The sequence below is a fragment of the Polyodon spathula genome, chromosome 5 (genome assembly GCF_017654505.1).
Source record: "Polyodon spathula isolate WHYD16114869_AA chromosome 5, ASM1765450v1, whole genome shotgun sequence".
NCBI lineage: Eukaryota > Metazoa > Chordata > Actinopteri > Acipenseriformes > Polyodontidae > Polyodon > Polyodon spathula.
Genome location: NC_054538.1, coordinates 22,837,070 through 22,859,988, shown reverse-complemented (window position 1 = coordinate 22,859,988; position 22,919 = coordinate 22,837,070). Strand labels below are relative to the sequence as shown.

At 36.8% G+C, this 22,919-nt stretch overlaps 1 protein-coding gene across 3 annotated transcripts in view; it reads left to right on the top strand.

Annotated features, from left to right (window-relative positions):
* Window positions 1-22,919, top strand: part of LOC121315738 (adhesion G protein-coupled receptor B3-like) — a 213,302-nt gene that overhangs the window by 117,341 nt on the left and 73,042 nt on the right. For all 3 annotated transcript variants that reach the window (XM_041250105.1, XM_041250104.1, XM_041250103.1), the window contains 3 exons: window positions 4,621-4,729; window positions 13,272-13,418; window positions 13,502-13,577. In XM_041250105.1, coding sequence (XP_041106039.1) covers window positions 4,621-4,729; window positions 13,272-13,418; window positions 13,502-13,577 — 332 coding nt within the window. The remainder of the gene's footprint in view (window positions 1-4,620; window positions 4,730-13,271; window positions 13,419-13,501; window positions 13,578-22,919) is intronic.

Below are 22,919 nucleotides of genomic sequence, written 5' to 3'. Positions count from 1 at the left end.
GGCTATTATTAAATGCAAATAGAATATTACATTAACAAGCCATTCTTCACAGGTGCAGACAGAGAAATATGGTGTGAAAAGGAAATACCCTGTGACATTTCTAATTTAATCATTCCAATTATTTTTCTTAACCATCTCATAGCTATACATTTATTTATTCTATACAAATTATACATTTATTTTATACAAAACAGTCCAGTAGTGGAAGACTCAGTATGCTGGCAGGTTATCAAAATAATAATAATCAAGAGCACAACCCAAATGTTATACAAATGACCTTGCAGTACTACTTACTGATGCTTAGTGCACCCTCTAAACAGATCAAAATAACATGTGATGGTAATTTCAACTGTTTATAAGGTGCACTAATCATCAGTAAATAATAAATATTACCATATTTCTTGTAAAATATTTAGGTTGAGTTCTCTATAGATTTTTCTACACTTTACTGTAGGTGATTTGGGAGCGGGGAGGAGGCCAGGCTGTAGAGCACAATTCCCTTGTGTCCTCAATCCCTGGTGAAAACCTTCAAATCAAAGGATACAAAACGTAACTGTAGTCGCCTAACATCTTTGCACCTATCAAATTACGAGAACAATGAGGCACGCTTATAAAGGAGACACCTTAATATCCAATTGACACATAGGCTAAAGACAATATGCACCTCCATGATTTCAATTTAGCGACCTTGGAGTGACTAATAAAAGCGTATCATTATTGTGTTTAATTCAGTTATATTTCATGCTTCACTAAAAATTGAAAGCTCTGCTAAATGTTAGAAAAATATTCTGTATTCAGTGTATTTGATTTGTGTTTAATTAATGGTTTCATTTCAGAAAATGTGCCTTTAAATGAGGTTTCTCGTTTTAACTTGTTACAGTAACTCTTCTACTACAGCCCCTTTCACACTGGCATGATCTACTTGGGTCAGAGCCTACTAGGGCAGGACCCGTTGTCAAGTGGGTCGGGTACGTGATTTTACACTGCTTTGTCGACCTGGGTGAGACACGCAAGTAAACAATATGAGTATCGATGCCCCGGAAGCAGCTTGTTACTGATGCTTCCATCCAAGCTTCTCTGGATTGAACCGTCGGCCCAACTGTTAATTAGAGCAAATGTTTCTTCATCCCTGCTGCAACCTGACTCATGGTGTGTCTCAAGCAACAAAAATATGGCTAAACAGAAATGTTCCTTGCGGAAGTGAAACCTTCACGCAGGCATGGCTGCTTGTTGTTGTGGCGGCTCACAAACAGCAGTCAAGCATTTTGTCTCAGGTCAAAGCGTGTAGACCCACATACTGAGGTCGCTGGGACCCAGGTTAACCCAGGTACGACCCAGGTATGTGGTTTCACACTACGCAGGACTGTGACCCGGGTAGCCAGGACCTTGGTCTGGACCCGGGTAGTGCCAGTGTGAAATGGGCTTTAGTCAAGAGTTTGTGGGTTTAACTTAGTATTGTATATCAGGAACATCTAGGGGGCAACAGTCATCATTTGGATTTTGTTGCATTTGGAACATTTTAATATGCACCTGGGGACTGTCTGCAATTTCTTGGTTCATTGCAGTTGGTGCTAACTAGTGTACTAGTTTAGTATAGTCCCAAAGTACTAACCACGGGGTCATCCTCAGCTTTTTGTTCGTTGGAATTGACCCATGATGTTTCTGTTTGTTTGTTTTTTGATTGTTGAAAAATAAGAGGAAATATGTTGTTTAAACACTTCATTTCTCTTTTTGTTTTCATTCTGTTACTATTATAAGTGTACGGTACAGTATATTAGCGAGGGTGATATGTATGGCTTTCATTTCTTATTAATTGTTTTGCCTTACTGCAGTTAGCCATTCTGTTACAGTGGTATGTTTCAGATTTAATGAATTACTGTATCTGTCAGGTAGATGTGGGAAATTTCCTTAATTTGTCTTCCTCCTTAGTAATTGGTCTGGCTCTGTTGCTGTTCATGGTGTGACCTGTTGTTATTGCATGCCAGCCTATTTGGGATGTTGCTTATCACGTTTGTGTGGGTCTGCTGTCACTTCATACTGCTCATTTGTATCACCAGTGTATTTGGCACAGCACCATACAAACAGAAATTGTACCTGTGTGTTTAGGTGTGCAGCATTAAAATGAGCTTGGAGTCATATGCCATCAGCCAATGAGTTATATTAGGTACTGTATGTTTTATGTGTATATCCTACCCTTATGGATATGAATTCAGTACCATCGAATTCACTTTTATAACCTTAAATTGCTACAGTTCTGAGAGTTTATTGAAAGTTGTAAGGAGATGTTTCAATTTCAAGCTTCTCAGTGTCTTGACAGCATGACTGCACAAAATTCAGTTTGCACAGGACCAGTCAGAAAGCCCTTAACACTTGGGCAGTAATAGAAAAGGCTACAGCATGCAACATAGATTATAAATAGGCTTGCTACTATATGATTTGTATTTTTTTGCCAAATCGAAGATTAATATCGATGTTTATTTTAGAAAGAATGTACCTTTTTTTTTAATCTTTATTTTTCAATTCAAACAGAGAATGGGTGAAATCGACCTTTATGCTTTAAAAAAAGAAAACAGGCTTTTTATGCCATTGAAAAATGTCTCATTTAGCAAAACCCCTTTATCATATTTAACATGCAACAAAACCATGGTTACCAACATTCTAATTGAAATAACTTTTGGTCACAGCTGACACAATTTAAAAAATTGTCTCAAATAAACCATAGAAAACACAGCATCTATAGGTGTATTAAACACACTTTTATAGTATACATTTACAAGTAAAAATAATATGCACAGAACAAAACATTAGACAGTTGAACAGAACTAACTTGCACTTAATATTCAGAGTCTGAGCTCCACTCCTCTCCTGCTTCAGGTCTGCTTCATCCTGCCGCAGAGACTTCAGCCGTCGGCCAGGGTATTGAGCACGATATTCATTAAGTGTTTTTCTCTTGCACCCCATTTGCAAATCAAACTAGTAACTGTCACCATATACCTGAAGCAAAAGCTTACGTACACCTTAACCTGCTAATTTCAAAGTAGGCGCTTTGAATGACAGGCACTGTAGCTGGCAAATGAAAGTGCACAGTTGGTGCAGGTCTTGATTGACAGTCATTTAAACAAATGAGATCATTCAAGCGCTGCTTCAGTCAATGAAATCTGTCAGAACAGGGTGAAACTACAGTACTAACGAACCGCTGAGATGACTGACAGCAACCCCCAGCCATTCAGAGTGGAACGGAGACGGGACAAACAGCAAGTATAAAAACTACACAAAGTAGAGTGGATTTCTAAATGGTTATTTTTGGTAAGAAAATAAAAAATAGCAAGTGGTTTTACCGACATGGATCGTATATAAATGTATTTCAGTTGAACTGAAATTTCTTGGGAATTTGAAGTTTACAAACTTTACCGATTTAATATCGAAAAGTAGCAAGCCTAATTATAAATAGGGCTTCTGATTTTCGGTATTCTACTCTCCTTTAAGAATTTTAATTGATGCCATTTATGTAACAAAATCTCAGCGGAAAAACGTGTTAATAGTAAAATTGATTTAGTTTACGAGTTTTTTCTGTGAAAAAGCTAAATGGACATTTAACTTGTAAGTCTTACTTTTCATTTCAAAGCAGAAGGGACTTATCTTTATTAATGTTAATACTTTTACGCATAGCAATTGTACTAAAGTGTGTCAAGCATAAAATGCTTTATTTTTCATTCTAGCTTTAATACAGATTAGTCACTTATTAACATGTTAGGATGTCATTTGTTTGTCTCCTGCTTGTAAATGAAAAATTGAGTCTTGGCTGATTTAAAAGCCCATTTAGTTGTTTCACAGAAAGAAAGAAAAAATTGAATCAATTTTGCTATTAGCATGTTTCTCAATTGTGATTGAGACACCATAAAATGGTATCAATTGAATTCGTAAAGGAGTAGAAAAGTCTAGGTAAAACACAGAAAATCTGAATTATAAAATAAAAATGAAGGGCTATATGAGCAGATAATAGTGACAGAATACTTTAATTTAGCAGGAACATTATCATTATCATTTTTTAGTTATGAAAGACCCTTTAACACCACTTGATTAATTAAAAAAAGGCTTAAGAATAATGCACATATAAAAAGCCTTATTTAAGCCTTTACAACTTGGAGGAAAAATGTAGACCATGAAAGAGCTGGGACATTACTGAAACATTTGTATAACTCATATTGGTCTTATAACCAGGGAAGGTGTATGTGTATAGTCTGTCATTGATGTGCTTACTGTTTACAACACAAGAATAACATGCCCTGGTGCACAATAGGTTTTCCACATGCCCCTTAGGTCCTGTCTGCAGGATGAAAAAGAGCCAGATTCAGCCATGAAGAAAATGCACTGAAATGGGCAATTGTTCACCGGTTTCTTTTCACCTGGAAGGTTATTTTTTCCAAAAAGAAAGTTTTTTTTTTAAACCCAATACCCAATCAGTTAATCAATGTTAACTTGAATGGGCAACCTTTTAAAATTCCAAAACATGTGAATGTAATACAAATTACAAATGCAATTGGAAGTAATGCCACTTTTTTTCCCTTTCCTCTGCCCCATCTAAAGAGTGTTTTTTTTTTTTTTTTTTTTTTTTTACAGATCTACCCAGGTTCAGTGGAGCTAATGATGGTAATTGAAGATTTCATACACATAGTGGGGCTGGGGATGAAGGACTTTCACAACTCCTATCTGATGACTGGAAACCTGGGTAAGCGAGGAAGGATTTTTGTAGGGGCATTTGCCATTCATTGAAACATTTCTTCTGATACACATTGATTAGGCCTTGCTGTGATGTCAATTCCCTGGCAAACAGACTAAGAATGAATGGACAATGTGTCTGTGAAAAGTAAGGGCCTCAATCAATCTTATAATTAAAAACAAACATTCCTTTGAATGTGCAAAAGTCCTGCAGAAACAAAATTGAATTCATCATAGTAGCAAAAAGAGCTGCCTATATGCTCGGAAAGTGCTGCTATGTACTTAAAGCGTATACACTGGTCAGTGTTCCGGTTCATAGGCTAATTATGAAATGACTTACCGGCACATCACAAGCACATTAATAGATTTAAATACAAATAAATGAGCATAGTTACCATGGCATCAAAACCCTATAAGCATCTCCACTGTTTGTTTGTTTTAAATAGCAAAACATTGGGAAGTTGGCTCTTTTTAACAAAAACTTATATATACACACACAGTGCTTTGCAAAAGTTTCAGACCCTTCCTATGGTGTCCAATTTTGTGAAATTACAAAATGATGCATGCACTTTTTTTTTGCACATTAAAATTGAATGCTCAAACTAGAGACTTCTAAGGGTAAGATAAGGTACAGTAAATGTCAGCAAAAACTAAAGAGAAAAAACTGAAATATGTTGATTGACCTGTCAACTCAATATTTGGTGGAAGCATATTTGGCAGATTTGCTTAAGCTCTCTCAAGTTGCTTGGGGATTGCTTATGGACAGTAGTTTTCAAGTCTTTCCACAGATTTTCAATAGCATTCAAGTCAGGGTTTGACTGGGCCACTCAAGGACATTCACTTTCTTATTAAGCCAATCCAGTGTAGATTTAGCTTTTTGCTTTGGATCATTGTCCTGCTGAAAGGTGAATTTTTGTCCCAGTTTTAAGTCTTTAGCAGATTGAAACAGGTTTTCCTCTAGTATTTGCATGTACTTTGCCCCATCCATTTTTACTTCAATCCTAACAAGCTTTCCGGTCCCTACTGAGGAGAAGCATCCCCATAGCATGATGCTGCCACCACCATGCTTGATTGTAGGGATGGTGTTGACTGGGAGATTTGCTGTGCTGGGTCTGCAGCAAACATAACGCTTGGCATTTAAACCAAAAAGTTCCAATTTGGTCTTGTCTGACCACAACACCTTTTGCTACATTTTTGCAGGATCACTCAGGTGCTTTGTTGCAAATTCCATGCGGGCTTTGAGATGGCTTATTTTTAGTAATGGCTTCTTTCTTGCCACCCTGCCATATAGGCTACTTTTGTGTTCTAGATATTGTTGACTGATGCACATTTTCTCCCATCTCAGCCACTGAATTCTGTAGCTCCCTCACCAGTTTCCCCCATGCCCGGCTGCTCAGTTTGGAGGAACGGCCTGATCTAGGCAGTGTCTGAGTGGTACAATGCACTTTCCATTTCTTGATGATGGAGTAGACTGTGCTCACAGGGATATTCAGAGACTTCGATATTTTTTTGTACCCTTCTCCTGATCTGTGCTTTTCAATGACTTTGCTTTGAAAGCTCCTTGGTCTTCATGATTGAGCCTTTGCTTGAAATTCACTACCTGACCAAGGAACCTCACAGAGACAGGTGTTTTTATTCTGAAATCCTGAGAACCACTACTATTGCACACAGACATTCAACTAATTGTGTGGCTCGTTAAGGTCATTTTGTGCACCTGAATTAATTTAGGTTTGCCACAGCAAAGGGTTTGAATAGTTATGCAATCATGACTTTTCCATTTTTATTTCATATTAATTGTCTATTTACTTTCTTTTAGTTTTTGCTTTCAATGTATGGATTAGGTTGCATATTTAACACTTATTAATTCCTACTTCAAAGTGTCATGACTGCAAGTGAAAATGTAAATGTGAAAACTGTGAGAAGGTCTGAATACTTTTGTAAGGCACTATATATATATATATATATATATATATATATATATATATATATATATATATATATATATATATATATATATATATATATACACACACACACACACACACACACACACACACACACACACACACACACACACACACACACACAGTGGCATGCATGAATACAATACAGCAACTAGTAATGTAACCAAATTAGCGTTTGTATGCAATACAATATATTACAAAGACAGAAGAATGTTTTCAAATTAGTTTCCTTTGACAGTGATCTTTTCAAAATGCAATACACCTCCAACCCCGTTTCCCTGGCTTTTTCTGTTACCAAAAACAAAATAAACAAAAAACAAAATAAAAAAACAAAAAAAATACTGCAAAACAAATACTACAGAGCTACATCTACAAAGCTAGTCAGCCTGTCAGAGCTCACAATTTTCCTGTAACCTAAGTCGTGTGGCTAACAGCTAGAAATATCACAAGGTATTATCGGAAATTTATTCCACGTATTAATTTTAAATAATGGTAGCAAAGTGTTGCCAGTATTGCATTTGTTTTTCTTTAAAACTAAATAAACAAGCCTGCTGTGTAATTTAAACTTGTTGTACATTTCAACAAAACACTTACCAACTGAAGGTTTTAGTTTTTTTCTTCGTAACAGCTTTTTTAAACAATTCACTGCTGCAAGTCATTCTTTTGAACCATGTTGAAGTCCATCATAGTCTTTTATTTCAGTCAGGCAAATTATGTTTGCTCGGCTTCACTAAGTAACTGCCTCAGGAGAACTAATTTTACAGAATCCTTCTGCTGCTCAAACCAAGACCGCAGGCATTAAGTCTACACTGGCAGTAATGTACCGTATTTCACAGGTAAAACTTGTCAGGGAGCCGCTGATAATTGAAGTCGAGGATGAAGGGGTGCGGATAAATTATATTCTACTGTATATAAACTGTAAACACAATGAAAAGCCAAAATTGTTTATACTATGTGGTAGCTGAAAATTAAGTATTTTAATTGTTGTCAGCAAGATATGTACAGCATGAGCCCAGGATCCAACCAACATCTTTTTCATAGAGGCTTGCAGCTCGCTACGCTAATACTATTGGTCCCTCAACCTATATTTATTCTTCAAGCCTTTCTCCTCCACCTCCTCCTTTGCAACTGTATCTCCCTTCTGGGGGTCAGTGGTACTCCATCACCTGGCCTTAATGACCTCTCACCGAGGGCAGCTCCTACCGGTCCAGAAGGCGAGATCCTGGGCCAAACAGTCAACCACCCCACACTACACTTTACATCTTACTAGCTTTGATCTTGGAACAAGAAATATACCCTTTTAGGACATATTACAACACATGGCAGGTATGCAACCTGTACATTTTTCTGAAGTGACTTTCAAACTCCAAAGAATATAATTTTAAAAGAAAACTAAAGCGTTTATAATATAGTGAAATTTACCCCGAACATTTTAGTTTCAGCTGACATTTACATCAATTTTTGTTTTCTACTTTTCGCTTCAAATTTATTAGAGGAAAAAAACAACACAACACTTTTAGTGAACGTCTGCCTTTAAACTTTTTATGTAACATGTATTTTTTTTTATGGCCAAGGTACCAAAGTTCATGTTTTTGTCAGTTCCATAAAACTGACGCATTACAAACTAGAGGAAATTATAATAAGTTGTTTATACATTCTTTTTTTTAAATTTTCTTTTCATGAAAAACACAGAAAAGTGCTTGCTATGATATCCCCTTTTCTAAGAACTCTAATCAGCTTCCTCTTATGATCAAACACCTCTAATTAACAGAAAATGCATCAGTGAATTGTTGGCCTGGAAACTTTTCTTATTTAAATCTCTTCCATTCCTGGCATCTTTTTATATTGAAAACAGATGCACTCATCTTTCCTGTCTGTGTAAATTGTCAATTTTATAATACTTAAATGCAAGCTGCAAACAAAACCAAAAATGCACAGCCGCAATAGACAGCTGATAAAGTATTGAGATTTATTAAGCTTTTTTCATTGTGATTTGTGATGATGACTTTGCCACGTGCAATAAATGTTTATCTTCCTCAACTATAGCATCAATCAAACAGTGGAAAGGTGACCTCTATCTAATAGAAAAAATAATGTATAACTGTATCCGTCCATAGTGTTGGTTTTAGAAAAAAAGATATATCTACTCAAGATCCATTATACGAGAAGGACATAATACAGCCTGAGAGGAAATATTATCATTTCAGTAAGATCCTTCAAAACGCCATTATTTTTCTACATGCACAATACCACGCAGATAAAGAAAAAGAACAGCATAAAAAGTGATTCCACTGCATCCAATGAGAATCCATGATGTGGAAGAATCATTAACTAAACCACCTTCTGCAGTGCTAAACCAAGGATTCATTACAGTAGGTAGCCCATAGAGAGTACCTTTACCATGTCATCTGAAATAGCAATGCAGTGACACTACAATGACAATGCAATGTAAAATAGACTAAATTTACCACTATGAAAATATATTATTTATCAATACTCTTTCCGGCAGTAAAACCTACTGTAAACAGTATACAATAGAAAACATCAAATCAAATTTTAAAAATACACATTTTATAACATTAGTATATTAATTTGAAAGCCAAATTAACCTTATGAAATTTGAATGAGTTCAATGCAAGCACCACCCCCCTGTTTTTTTTTTTTTTTTTTTTCAACATCAGTCAAAGCACATCAAAATAATCAAATTAATTTAAACATGAAGGTACAAGCTTTTTTTTTTTGTTATCACAGAAAGGCTTGTTAACAACGTTGGTTGTTATTAACTCTTAGCATTGTTTGCCTTTTTGACTGGCATATGTATGCATGTGCTATGGTAGGGGCACTGAATTATGTCATGCCATGGACTGAAACATTATATGTCCTGCTGTCATTCCTATATTGTCCTCAGTGGGGCACTTTAAATAAAACTACAGTGAAGATCGACAACCACTTTAATTTCAGGGCATTAACCTTTTTGGTAAAAAAATAATGGTTATAACTATTCCAGTAAGAACTGGAGCAAAACAGCTCATCTAAGATGGACACGAAGTAGTTTCCTTTGGCGTCCCCTGGCGATAGTAGTAGAAGAAAAAAAAATATTAAAAAGCAATTTATTCTAGGAAGCTGCATCAAATTGTCAGGAATGGAACTCCCTCTGGAAACCTTTCTGATCGGGCTAACCATTCAGATTAATTATTGAATTCCATGACAACTTAACTAAATGATAAATAATTTACAGCAAATAGTGTCATATTTTGAGTAGTATAACAGCTACCTTTTTACCGTCCTCTCCTAGACTGAATATTGTACGTCACAGTGATCTACTTTTAGCATAGCGGTTTTGCTTATCATATGACTCGACTTGCTGCATCTGGTGTCATATCACATCTTTGCATTATCATGCTTATTAGTTTTTTTTGCTTTGTCACATTGCTGCTGGGCTATTTCTACTGTATACAGTATGCAAGAGCTTTCAGACATAACAATTTCACTTGTATTCTCTATTATTATTATTATTATTTTTAGAAAAGCATATTGCCTTTTGCAGAAATAAAATATATAAAGTACTAGTATGGTAAATATACCCACAGTTACAGTTATCTCTGTACATGTCTCCATTTCTAGATGGAAGATGGGTAATTGCTTCATTATAGACATTTCACTGAAGCAATTAATATTGTATTGTATAATTGTTAATACAGTCAATGGCTAAACAGCAGAACTGTAACAGTGTACATTATAGTGTGTGTGTGTGTGTGTGCAGGTAAGCTAACAAAATCTTTAGTATTTTTAGTTTGTTTTAATTGAATATTACTAAGAGTAGCATGCATTTGTAGTGTTCATGTATGCATTTGATATACATCTTCAGTGTGGGAATGAAATGAGAATTTAAATGATTATGTTTGCTTTCTAACAATGCAATATACAGGTTTGAGGTAACTGTAATGTAAAGTAATGAGTGCATTTCAAGCACTCTAGCCAAGTATACCCCGGGTTCTTTTCAGACTGTTTTGTTGAAGTGTTTATAAACATTCTCTCAGGTTAAACAGTGATATGAAAAATGAGAATACATGAACATAAACCCTCACTGAAAGAGTTGTAAAATGTTTCATGAATTGCTTGATTTAATTGAATAAAATAGGTCTTGTTTGCAAAATATTCCTTATAGTTTTGTGAATCTGGCTCATACTTTTTACATTAGGGTTTTACTAATAAATTAGTTGAATTAGATCAAAAATGTTTTGTTTGAGTGGGGGAACTTAGCACACAATTCAATCACTTGATAAGAACACTTATCAACAACATGCATTTAACAAAGTTCATTTTGTTGTAAATACAGTACTGGTACTAAATAACGTTACAAAAGTATAAGTACTTTACCATTTTTCCTAACAATGCTAGTTAGCTTGTATTGTTTTATATCAGACAACTTTGGCATATTTTGTGATGTGTTTGTGTGGTTGGGTTTACTTGTATTAGGTGTTTCATCCAGTTCTTCAAAATGAAAAAAACAACACATTATTAATTCAGAGTGTTTATTCATTTAAGGGCACCTACATTATGTACAGGTTTTATTTTCTGGTTTCATTTTTTCTGGTTTCTGCATTACATAACAATTAAAACAGACAGTTTAAAAAAAAAAAAAAGCTCTATTCAATCAACACTAAATTTAGTATTCCACTATTTTAGGCAGTTTCTTTCTTCAGATCATAAAAAAAGTACATTATAATCAAAATTTGTATATATAACGTGTGCATGTATATAATAGAAATTGTCCAAAAATAGTCCGTCTTACGCTGGCACGATGGGGATATGAATGAAAGATACTGTACAGACCCTGATTGACCTGGTTGACCTGGTTGTGACTGGGGAAGTTGAGAGAATGCATGCCTGCAGGAGAAAAAGGAGGCAGAATCACTCCCTCAAAGTTGTCATCCTGCTGAAGCTACAGCTTTGTTCCAAAGACCATCTGGAAACACAAGTAGCATGCTGTACAGTACATCAGGCCACTGTGTCAAAATGTAGCTTCTGCTGCCATGATAATGAAAACACTCATATAGTGGTTTGCATTTTCACCCAAAGCGCAGCATCAGAGTTTAATGACATGATGTGGTCTTCAAACCTTTCGAGGGCTATTAAATGTATTCTGGTGCAGCTTCAGCAATGCTTGAGCACTTTTAAAGCACAAAAAAACGGTTATATTTTCTGTGCCAAGCCCTTTTCCCTTTTTCGATCCTCACTATCTGACACCACTGTAGCAATTGGTAGTGCCATTTACCCAGGCAGAAGTGAAGGGGTTGGCAAGAATTAAAGAAAATGAGGTTGTAGCCATATATAACACCACGTCAATTCAGGGAACTTCTCAAATGAGACTTAGACAAAAAATCTGAGCAAAAGGCCGCCTTTTCTGCACGTCCCCTGGATGCTAACACAGCAGATTCTCACTCCTTGCAACATTATTTTTACTACTCTAAATGCTTCCCCTTGATTAACATCACACATCCAGCTCACTGCAACAATTCTAACCCACACAAGTGTGCATTCTTGGTGACTGGTAAGGCAACCCCAAAAATAAATACAAGCAAATATGTTCAAGCTGACGGAGCAACCAGAAGCTAGATCAATGTAACAGATATAGTTATTTTCAACATTTGGTTATGCAAGAGCAACAGGTTTTTCACTTGAGAGATCTTCATAAACCATTACTATTTTTAATGTGTGTATGTTTGTGTGTGTATGTATGTGTGTGTGTATATATATATATATATATATATATATATATATATATATATATATATATATATATATATATATATATTCATTGGGATGGTATTTGCTTGCCTTCGTCTTAGTTAATATATCTGCATGCACAGTCAAACCCGGTGGCCCCAATACTATTCTTAGATAGTGGCTAGTGATCTTCAGTGGCTGTATAGAAGCAACAGAATTTGCACGTTATTTTTATATCTTCATACAAAATGTCCTCTCATGTACTGTACACAGATTGTGGTTTCTGCCCTTGTCACTACTTTTCTTCTGAAGTAATCTCCATGTCAATGTACAATCATCCACATTTAGAAACAGAAAAAAGCGAGTTGTCCTATTAATTGTATGAGTATGTACAATATGAAGCAATGACGTTTCACTCATGTAGCATGCTATTTTATAACTTTATGGTTAGTCATAATTGAAGCATTGAGACAAAGAACCCTATATTTGCACGCCAACCATTTTTTTTTTTATCTATTCATTAATTGTGTGAGTCATATTTACCCTTCTGTTGGTGAGTCATGGTAGATATTCACTAGATATGAAGGAAGGAGCTCTATTCAAATTCACAATTTAAAAATTGCACATATAGGTTATTCATCTCAACGATTCAATTATTGTTACTCTGACCTATTAGAAACGTAGCTCTTAGGATTTTTCTTTATTAAACTTGAATGACATAAACACTGACAAAAAAGAGCATAGAACAAACTGAAAAGATGACGCAAGCATTTGGTAAATTACATTTGCTATATTACATTTTCTAATATGCTTTAGATGATGGCTGTCTTACTTATTTATGTATTTATTTTTCACCAGTGGCTAGCATTCAGAAACTTCCAGCAGCATCCGTTTTGACCGACATTAACTTTCCCATGAAAGGCAGGAAAGGCATGGTTGATTGGGCAAGAAATTCTGAAGATAAGGTGGTTATTCCAAAGGGGCTCTTCATTCCTCCATCAACAGGTAAAAATAAGTTCCCAAACATGCTTGATTTGATCTATTTAAATGAGTTACTCATAATTGCCATTTCTGGATTTATTTTACAGATTTAGATGAATCCTCAGTGTTCATTCTTGGAACTGTGCTGTACAAAAATCTGGGACTTATTTTACCATCCCCAAGGTGAGCTATTTAAACAATGTAGCAGTTGTCACATTGCATGATAATAAATGGTTCATAATCCTTTAAACCAAATATTAAATAACGTACTTGACTGTTCAAGTCCAGTGTGTTATGACAGGAACAGAAGAGCCACTCTGCTGTCACTTATCTCTGGTACCTTAACCTATTTTTTTATGGGTTTCAGCATTAATTCAATTGTGTTCAATACACAATGAACACAAGTCACTGTACAATACCCTTCAAGAGAGAATGGACTTCATGGGAGGTAGCTTTACTTCTGTATTACGTAATTTTTTTAGGAAACGTTCTTGAGGGTGTCAAAATATAGTCCATAATTGTTTGGGCTAATTGAAGACACTGGGTAGGTATTCAATGTATTCCTCATTCTGTGAGGTGAGATAGGTCATGCCTCTCAGACTTGTTTATTTGAATACTAGCCGTCACTGCCTATAAGGTCCTCTAGGGCTATGAAGTGTGTGGAAAGGCTGGTCGAGGTACTGCACTGTGTGCTGTGCACCAAAAGCTAACCTCTAAAACTATTTTTTGTCAATCGCTAAAGCACTTACTGAGACTATTAGCACAATTCTCAAAACAGTTAACACAAACACCAAAACAGTTGCAGGATTTGCAAAACATCAATTGCAAAATGAAGCAAACATGTCAAATGTATTCATACATCTTGCAAAACCTGATATTTACATAAATTCTTCAAACATTTAGGTTTAACTTTTCAACCAAAATAAATACAACTTCCAATTGCAAATGGATCATGCAATGGAAAGCCTTACATTATCAACCAGAAAATTAGTATACACAAACATTATAATGTTTTTGTCATATCATAGACACAATATTTAGTTATTAATTTAGAATTAAAAAAAAAAAAAACCTACAAACTTTCATGATCAGTGTCTGGTATTACAATTATATTTTTATTCTGCATCACAAAGCTGCCTGGCTCTATCTCACTACATAATTTCATCTAAGTCACAGTGGATGTTCTCCCTTCACGCTTTCACTCAATATTGACTCGTGGCTTGAAAAGCTGGTGGGGCACAGCAACACCCCACCCAAAAAAACCCGAACTATCAAAGTGAAACCGCGCTCAAACCCGATGCCCAATTTGAACCATTTTAATGTAAACATTAAGCTAGCTTTCTAACATTACCAGATCTATCATCACAAACAGTTCTACGCCAGATTGTCACAATCAAGAGAGCTGCAAACAACACTTTATAGGAAAGGGTCTCTTATCGACAGCTGCACCTGCACTAACCTGAGCATTTGAAATAGAAGTATCGTCACACTCTCGTGCTGTTAATAACATTCTGAACTACATAAGAGTCAGGTTTGGTTTCTGTTGATGTCTCTGGTGTTGGTGGTTTAGCTTTTTTGTTGTAGAAAAACTGCAAACGTAGCTGTCTTTTTGCCATTTTAACAGACCTACATCAAATTCACTCTTTTTAAGCACATATTTTTGCTGACTGAAAAAGTGAAAGCCTCACTCGAGAACAAATATAATGGTGAAGGGTCTTAGGCACTCTTTGGTTATGTCATTAAAGTTTTAAAGTTTGAAATAAACTATGCACTTTCATATTCTCTACCCACTTACAAAAAAACATGAATATATATATTTTTATTTTTAAATAATAAACCCTGCCAGCAGTGACGTAGCCATCTTTTTTTTTTTTTTTAACAAAATATCCAATAACCAAATACACTGTTGTGCAAAATGGTTAAAAAAAAAAAAAAAAGAAAATACAAAGCAAAGGACTTGAACTTTTAACATGCGCATCAGATTTCAATTTCACATTATTATAATAAATAAAAATAACTAAATATAATTTCATTTGTACTTATGGTTGTTCATTTTTGTTAACTAACATTTTGTGTTCAAAGCAAACGATTTTATTTAATCTCACAAATCCTGACTAATTTAATTACCGTTTGAATGTCTCAGGGCTGCCGGTGGTAGCTGCTAGCTTGTTGTCTTCAGACGGTTCATCAAATTAGGGCGACCAAAACAAACAGCTATTTCTTAAATTATTTTTTTCTTTTCACCTACCGCTGTCAGGCCATACTTCACATCTCCCACTCAGTGTTACGTCACACTGCGCCCCCGTTTTGACTGTAAAGTATAAAAGCTGTGTGCATTGTCCTCTCACGAATGACAGTAAATAGCCTAATCACAAACAGAAATTTGAAATTCTCGCTTTAGCAGGCAGCAAGCATGTCATTGGTCAGTTGTGAGTGGCGGTTCATGTGTATAGTAATTGAAAGCGGTACTGATTGAAGCGTATTGAGGCCACCAAAAAAAAAACTTTTCTGCACTTATTTTTTCCTGTAACACAGTGGCTAAGAAGCCACTACCTGGGAGAAGTCTGGGGGGGAGGTATACATGACCAGGCGTGCTCCCCCCCAACCCATCACTACTACTTTCACTAGTCCTTTCAAATGGAACTCTGTAGATTGCCTTCAAATTGATATTGTGCCTCTTGAGAACATGGTGAATGGTTGACACACTAGTGCTGTTCACACCATAAAAACATCCTCATGTGCAACTATGTAGCTTTGTATCTCACAAAGGCGGACGTCGTGGTTGACACCGATTCCTTATGGAACGCGGGTAATACTAGCAACATTTTTGTTTTTATAGCTCCATAGAGATTACAGTAGTATGATCTTCTGCTTTAGCTGACTCGCTATCATCTTGTGTGGTTGTGTTTTAACTACTAACAACCCCGTAAACAATTATTGAAAAATGAAACAAATACAAATACAACTCAAAAGCAGTTGTCAGTGGCTATTGGTGCTGATTTTTTCTTTGTCATTGTCAAGAAAGTGATGACCACTGACCACATTACAAGAAAATATACAGTTTATTTTGAATAAAGCCCTTCATAAATGAGTTAAGCCACACAAATGCAGGCACTGAGTCAGAGACATCACATTTTTTTCCCCAAACGCATGTGTTTAAAACAATGAAATATTATATGTATACGCATTCTTGGTATAAACAAGATATCTCATTAAAGGCCATGCATTTTTATGTTATTACCACATATGTCCATGACAGAAATGCCGTATGTAATGGCTTTTCATGATTTCTCTGTAGGGCCCCGGAAAATTCTCAAAATCACAAATTTCATGGAAATTGTGCATTTGACTGTCTACCGTGAAAAATATGCATTTTATTTTCCTTAAAGTATTGTACATTACTCTTCACCTCCAATTCATAAAACAAACCAACAAAAAAAATTCCAAGAAATATGAACAGGAATCTGAAGCAATAAAATTCTCTTGTCCAATGAGACTAAAATATAACCTTTCCCCAAAAATGGACCACAGTATGTTTGGAGAAAAAAAGGGAAAGCCTTCACCAAGACAGAATGGGCCCGGATTTCATCAACAAGATGTAACGTACTGGTTAAGAATTACTATAAACGCCTGAAAGTGTGGTTGTTTTTTTATATAGATTCTTTTTTAAATTACTAAAAGTTGTGTATTTTCCTTTTTGTTTTATTAAAAACTGGTTAAAGTTTACTAAACGTTTGTCCTTAATCTATTACCTTGAATTATGGTATAATAAGTATATATATATATATATATATATATATATATATATATATATATATATATATATATATATATATATATATGTCTCAGTCCCCAGGGTTCAGACACCATTGCCTGGCCCACGACCAGCACAGGTGGACGCTTTGTCCCTTGCTGCATTTTGAGGACATGGACATCCAAGAATTAATCTTCTCGTACACATAATCTGATATCTCTTCGCTCCCACAGTACTCCCTATTGATCGAGCTCACCTCTCTTATCAGTGCTACCGTGGCCCTGCAGGTGCCTTGAGCCATGGAAGATGAGCCTAAATGCTATATTTGATAGGGTGCCTGCTGCTATGCATAGCCTGGCCCAACCCCCCCCCCCTGTTTTTCCGGATTCCGTCGCCTCTCTGGTGTAGATGCCTAATCTGGCCTTGCTGCAAAGGGATGTTTCATGTCCCAATAAGCAATGCTGCGTCGCTTAGATGATGCTGAAAAAGGCCTATGCATCCACAGCATTTTGCACGCGTCTTGGTAGCTACAGTACCATACTGGTGGTCCATGCTGCTACAATCCCTGTCCTCTGATCATAGGCCCTCGCCCCTCCAGTTGGTCAAGCTGAGCCTGGTCAATAACCACCTGCTCCAGTTGTCTAAGTACAATGGTCAGGCATTGGTCAGGAACATGGCTGCATTGGTGGCGGCAAAAAGGCAGCTCTGGCTTGCGTTCCTGACAAGGACGAAACATTGTTACTGGATGCATCTGTAACTGGAGCATACGTTTGGGCTGGCAGTGGAAGAGATGCTAAAATGCTCTCACCAACCACTGGAGTCTTCCAAAAATTTGGGATGCCTCCTCCCCATGCAGAATCCCCAGCTTGTTAGTGAGTAAAGCATTGGCAAAACAGGCAACCCCAGCCCCAGAAGCAGATTCAGGCTCCTGCAGCCCCTGCTAGAGCTAATGCGCAGAACTGTCTTCACGGTACACAACCAAGAGGTTGGCGCAATTATCAGCGCCCTGCTCACAAGCTGCAGCCACAGGCCTCTAGGGATTTGCTGCTACAGGTCCAGGGCCCGTTCTACCACACCCATCTGGATTATTGGTGATCGTGCACCACAGACACCTGGGTGATTTCCACCATCAAGGCCAGTTACTCTCTGCAGTTTCGATTCAGCCTCCCTCCCTTTCAGGGCAACATCGTAACAACAGTCATGAACCCTCAAGACACTATATTAGTGTCTAAGGAGGTGGCGGCCTGTGGTAAAGTGGTTGGTAAGGGAAACAGGTGTAACGGTGATGCGATGCAGGAATGATGAACAGACAACAGTGATTCAGTGAACAAGTGTTTATTTGTGCTGTTTCCAGGTCTGGCGACTGTCAAATAATAAATCCCCGGCAGTACACAACAATGTGTAAAGAGCGGGGATGGTGAACACAGTACAGTCTCACACACAAACAAAGGCACGGTCACCAGTCCTGGGTGATATTCAAACGTGCAGGTGCTCTGTGCAGTGGTGCTCCGGATAGTGCTTTACGTGGAGACAGCTCTGGAGGTGTGCGTTAACTGTCTAGTGGTGCGAAAAAGACAGACAATTATAAACAAACAAAGACAACATACAACACGCAATACACTCTGAGAGTTCCTCTCTCAGTCCTTCTCTCCTCACGTTACCCAAACGAAGGAAAAGATCAGCGTTACCCTGGCCCCTATATGTAATCCCGCATGATATCTAGGTAAACGGTTGCAGCTGCCTTATTACTTGCAGCTGCCTCTTGTTTATCTTTCAAATCAATACGGTCTTACAACAGAGTCACGCTTCTTTCCAGGCTGACCCACTTCCCTGACCCGGAAACGGACAGCCCTTCCAGATACTTCTCCTCTCGTTCTTTAGAGCCCTCACAGGTCGGGAGGAAGATTCATCACCAGAACTTATGTTTCCGTCACACAGCCCTACTGCAGAAGCAGGCAATTTCAATTGTTCACCCTCTCAGCGAGAGAGTAGGTGAAATGCAAGCCTGTTTGTTTTTTGCGTAAGCCAGAGCTAAGGTTACTCTGCGTACTAATTCTTTTCTCCCTAAAAGCATTTCTGCTTTCCATATCAACCAGTCAGTGGAATTGTAGGCCTTCCATCCACCTCCTTTCCAGTCTGACAGGAAGAGAAAGTTCCATATGTTTTATTCAGTTTGGGCACCTGAACATTATGTTGACCGCATCTAGACTTGGCGGCAATCTGAGCAATTGTTTATTTTCTTCGGGTCTAAGTTCTACAGTCAAGCCCTGTCTAAACAATGTGTGTCGAGGTGGATTGCAGATACTGTCAGGACTGCATACAATCTAGCCACCTGAAAAGGTCACTGGTCACTCCACAAGAGGCCTTGCAACCTCCTAGGCGTTATTCCAGAGCACATCTGTCACAGACATTTACAACACTGCACCAAACAGGGTGTTATTTTGAAAACGAGTCAACTGTTCAATGAAATGACAGACCAGAGAGCACAATCACAGTTAATAATTTTTTATAATATATATATAAAAAAAAAAAAAAAAAAAAAAAAAACATGGTGTTTAACTCTTTACATTGAACTGTGCAATATCAAAACAGAACTGAAGGAGTACTTAGGGTCATTATTGCACTGTGTAGGCCAAACAGTATGTAAGTGAAATATGTATAAGATGGATGATTAGGTACAATTTAAGTGATGTCAAGCATAACCAATTTAATTATGTTTTGTTTTCTGTTTCTGTTTTGTTTTGTTTGTTGTTTTTCTCTTATGTGGGAATACTCAGTGGAGTCCATAGTTTCTTCTTGGAGCAGTGGAAGCTAAAGTAGCTGCCAGTTTTTATTGGTCAAACAGGAAAAAGAGGTTCAAACTGATACTGAAAGTTTTGATGTATATATATATATATATATATATATATATATATATATATATATATATATATATATATATATATATATATTTGCTAATCAGTTACCAACTTTATCTGTTATTAAACTTATAAATAGCCTGATCAATGCATAGATTAAGTCTTGCATTTTGAAAGGGATTATTTTAGAAAAATGTGTTATTGATTAAAAAATAATGTATTAACTGAATCAGTGGCAATGCTTCTTAAGGTTAGGCTTATGCAAGTGGGCTGAGCAGGGAAACAGTCATGCTGTCCTTTAATGCAGTACCACAGACAACAAGTGCAAGAAGGTAGGACTTGTTTCCTGATACATCGAGGAAAGTCTGTCTAACTAACGCTTTAGTATTTGCTATTTGCATGGCTTAAAATAAAAATGATTTAACATGGGAGAATGTAAGCCTGAACCCACATCATTGTTCGGGTAAGAAATAGTGACATTCTGTTTGTTATTACTGTAGCATAGACAATGCAACTTTGTATCTTGAGCTTTACACAATAATAACATTATATATATATAATATATATATATATATATATATATATATATATATATATATATATATATATATATATATAAATAAAAATTGAATAAAAAAATGTTCTCGGTATGGTTCATTATAAATGAAAGAGCCCCACGTTTGCTATGTCAGGCTACCTTGACACACATGTCAATTGGGGCACTTTCACAGCAGTTAGTTATATTCTAGCTGGTAGTATCCACTGTGTCATATTATTGAAAAATGAATATTATTATGGCAGTTATTAAACATATCGATCTCTTAAACTAGGTTAAAATAAAAAGGACATATTTCCATTCTTGTAAGAATTCTGCATAGCAGCTTATGTTAAGGTTTCAATTTTGTATCAGCCTAAACAAATACAGTATACTCTATTGTAATACAACCCCATTTCTCTTGCACTCATTACAAGGCTGAACACAGACAGCACAGTCTTAAATATGGATCCTGACTGCAGCACTATAAATCATCTTCTCTATAGGATTTGTATTCAGGTTTATGTTAGATTCCTTAAGGGGTTCCAGATATGAATAATATCAATACATACTCTAGGATTCCCAGAGGCACAGGAACAAAATCCATCAGAAGTACTGTATGCAGGACTTGTGCACTTAAAAGCTTGAAAGTGGATTTAATATGGTTTGGGAATGTAAAAAAAAAAAATATAACATTGGTCAATTTGGAGCATAATCCGTCTTGCTAGCTAAAAAAAAAAAAAAGAGGAAATGAGGAAATTGCTTTGACATCATTGACATTTACAAAATATTTTTGGTGAATCAGATGCCAACTTGGATTTATTTAAAATTGTATATTATCAAACTAAAATAAAATCTATTTCAGCAAATTGTGAAGCATTTTGCATTATTATTATTATTATTATTATTATTATTATTATTATTTATTATTATTATTATTATTATAATTATATATTACAACCCAGCAATCTGTTTAAGCAGCACAGAAGCTCATGTTGAGGCCAGCACAAGAGAAAAAAAAAAAAAAATGTTAGCCAGCGTAGTTCAGGGGGCGTGCAGCAGGGGGCGTGCAGCAGGGGGCTTCCAATTTCCTGTCAATTAGTACCTATTCTCTATTTAAGCCCTGATTACTTGCACCTTCGCTGTCTAGTGTTTTGTTTTTGTAGCAAACTCTCAGACGCCGTCTTTTCGTGCTTTACCTCTAATCACTAATCTACACTTTGTTGCCTTTCACTGGAGGTCAATTCTCTGTGCAGCGCTCCCTAGATATTATCAATTATTTTCCTACCTGCTCCTTCTTTCCTACTTTCAAAGTCATCATTTCATCAACTTGAGCCTCCAGTCAGTCACAGAACCATGTCCTACGATTATCAATGTTTCAGTCAATGTCCTCCTACCCCCAATAGACAATACTCTCAAACTGCTCCCGACCAATCAATAGGTTTTGCAGACGCCTTGGAGCAACACATTCTTCATCCTCTCAGGTTCTGCAGCAGTCTCAGATCTCTGCATTTTTCATCTCTCCCAAAAGCAGCTCCATCTAAATCTGCCTTAACACTGAAAGACCAATATCTACCACATTCAGCAGATCCTTACTCTGCAGCAGACCACCGCAATCTACCGCTGGTAGTCCTCCATTCTCTATTGCAGATCTCTGCTTCAGCAGATCTATGCTCTGTACAGCTGGGCCTCTGCACACTACTGAAAGCACTCCATTGTTTGCTTCCTCAGACCTCTGCTCTGTTCAACAGATCCCGCCTTCTACTGTTAATCGCTCCTCACTACAGTAGATCTCCACTCTCTCTTCAGATCTGCTCATTACTGCAGCATGCAAAAGTTGCTCTAGTTTACTGTTTAAATCTGCAACTGCACTTCTCCAGAGCCTCCAATGCTCCCATCTAATCAAAATACGGGGCACTTCCTCAGCAGTCCTATTCATATCTCCACTCATCCTCTCAAATGTTACAGCATTAATACTTGGTTTGAGACGTGGTGCAAGGCTGGAAATCTGTCTTGTTTATGAGCTAAGGAGTTCCACTACAGTACAGTATTAAGAGAATAACTGGCGTTGCGAAACCCAAATCTCTGAATGTGAGTTTACCTTTTCCATTTCAAGCAGACATGATAGTAGCAAACCGCTGATCGATCCTGTATTAACTAACACATAGAAAGGCGGCATCTCATCTCTCTGCCCTTGTTTCTAGAATGTGGGGTGCAAAGGTGCCGAGCTTCCCCAGTAGCCGATTCATATGTTCGTTCAGTCCAGCTGCCACCACAGCCCTCAGTTCCAGCTCTCCTTCTGCCTCTACTTTCAGTATCCAAGGCCACAACATCGAATCGTTCAAATAAATATCGATGATTGTACTGCCCACATACAT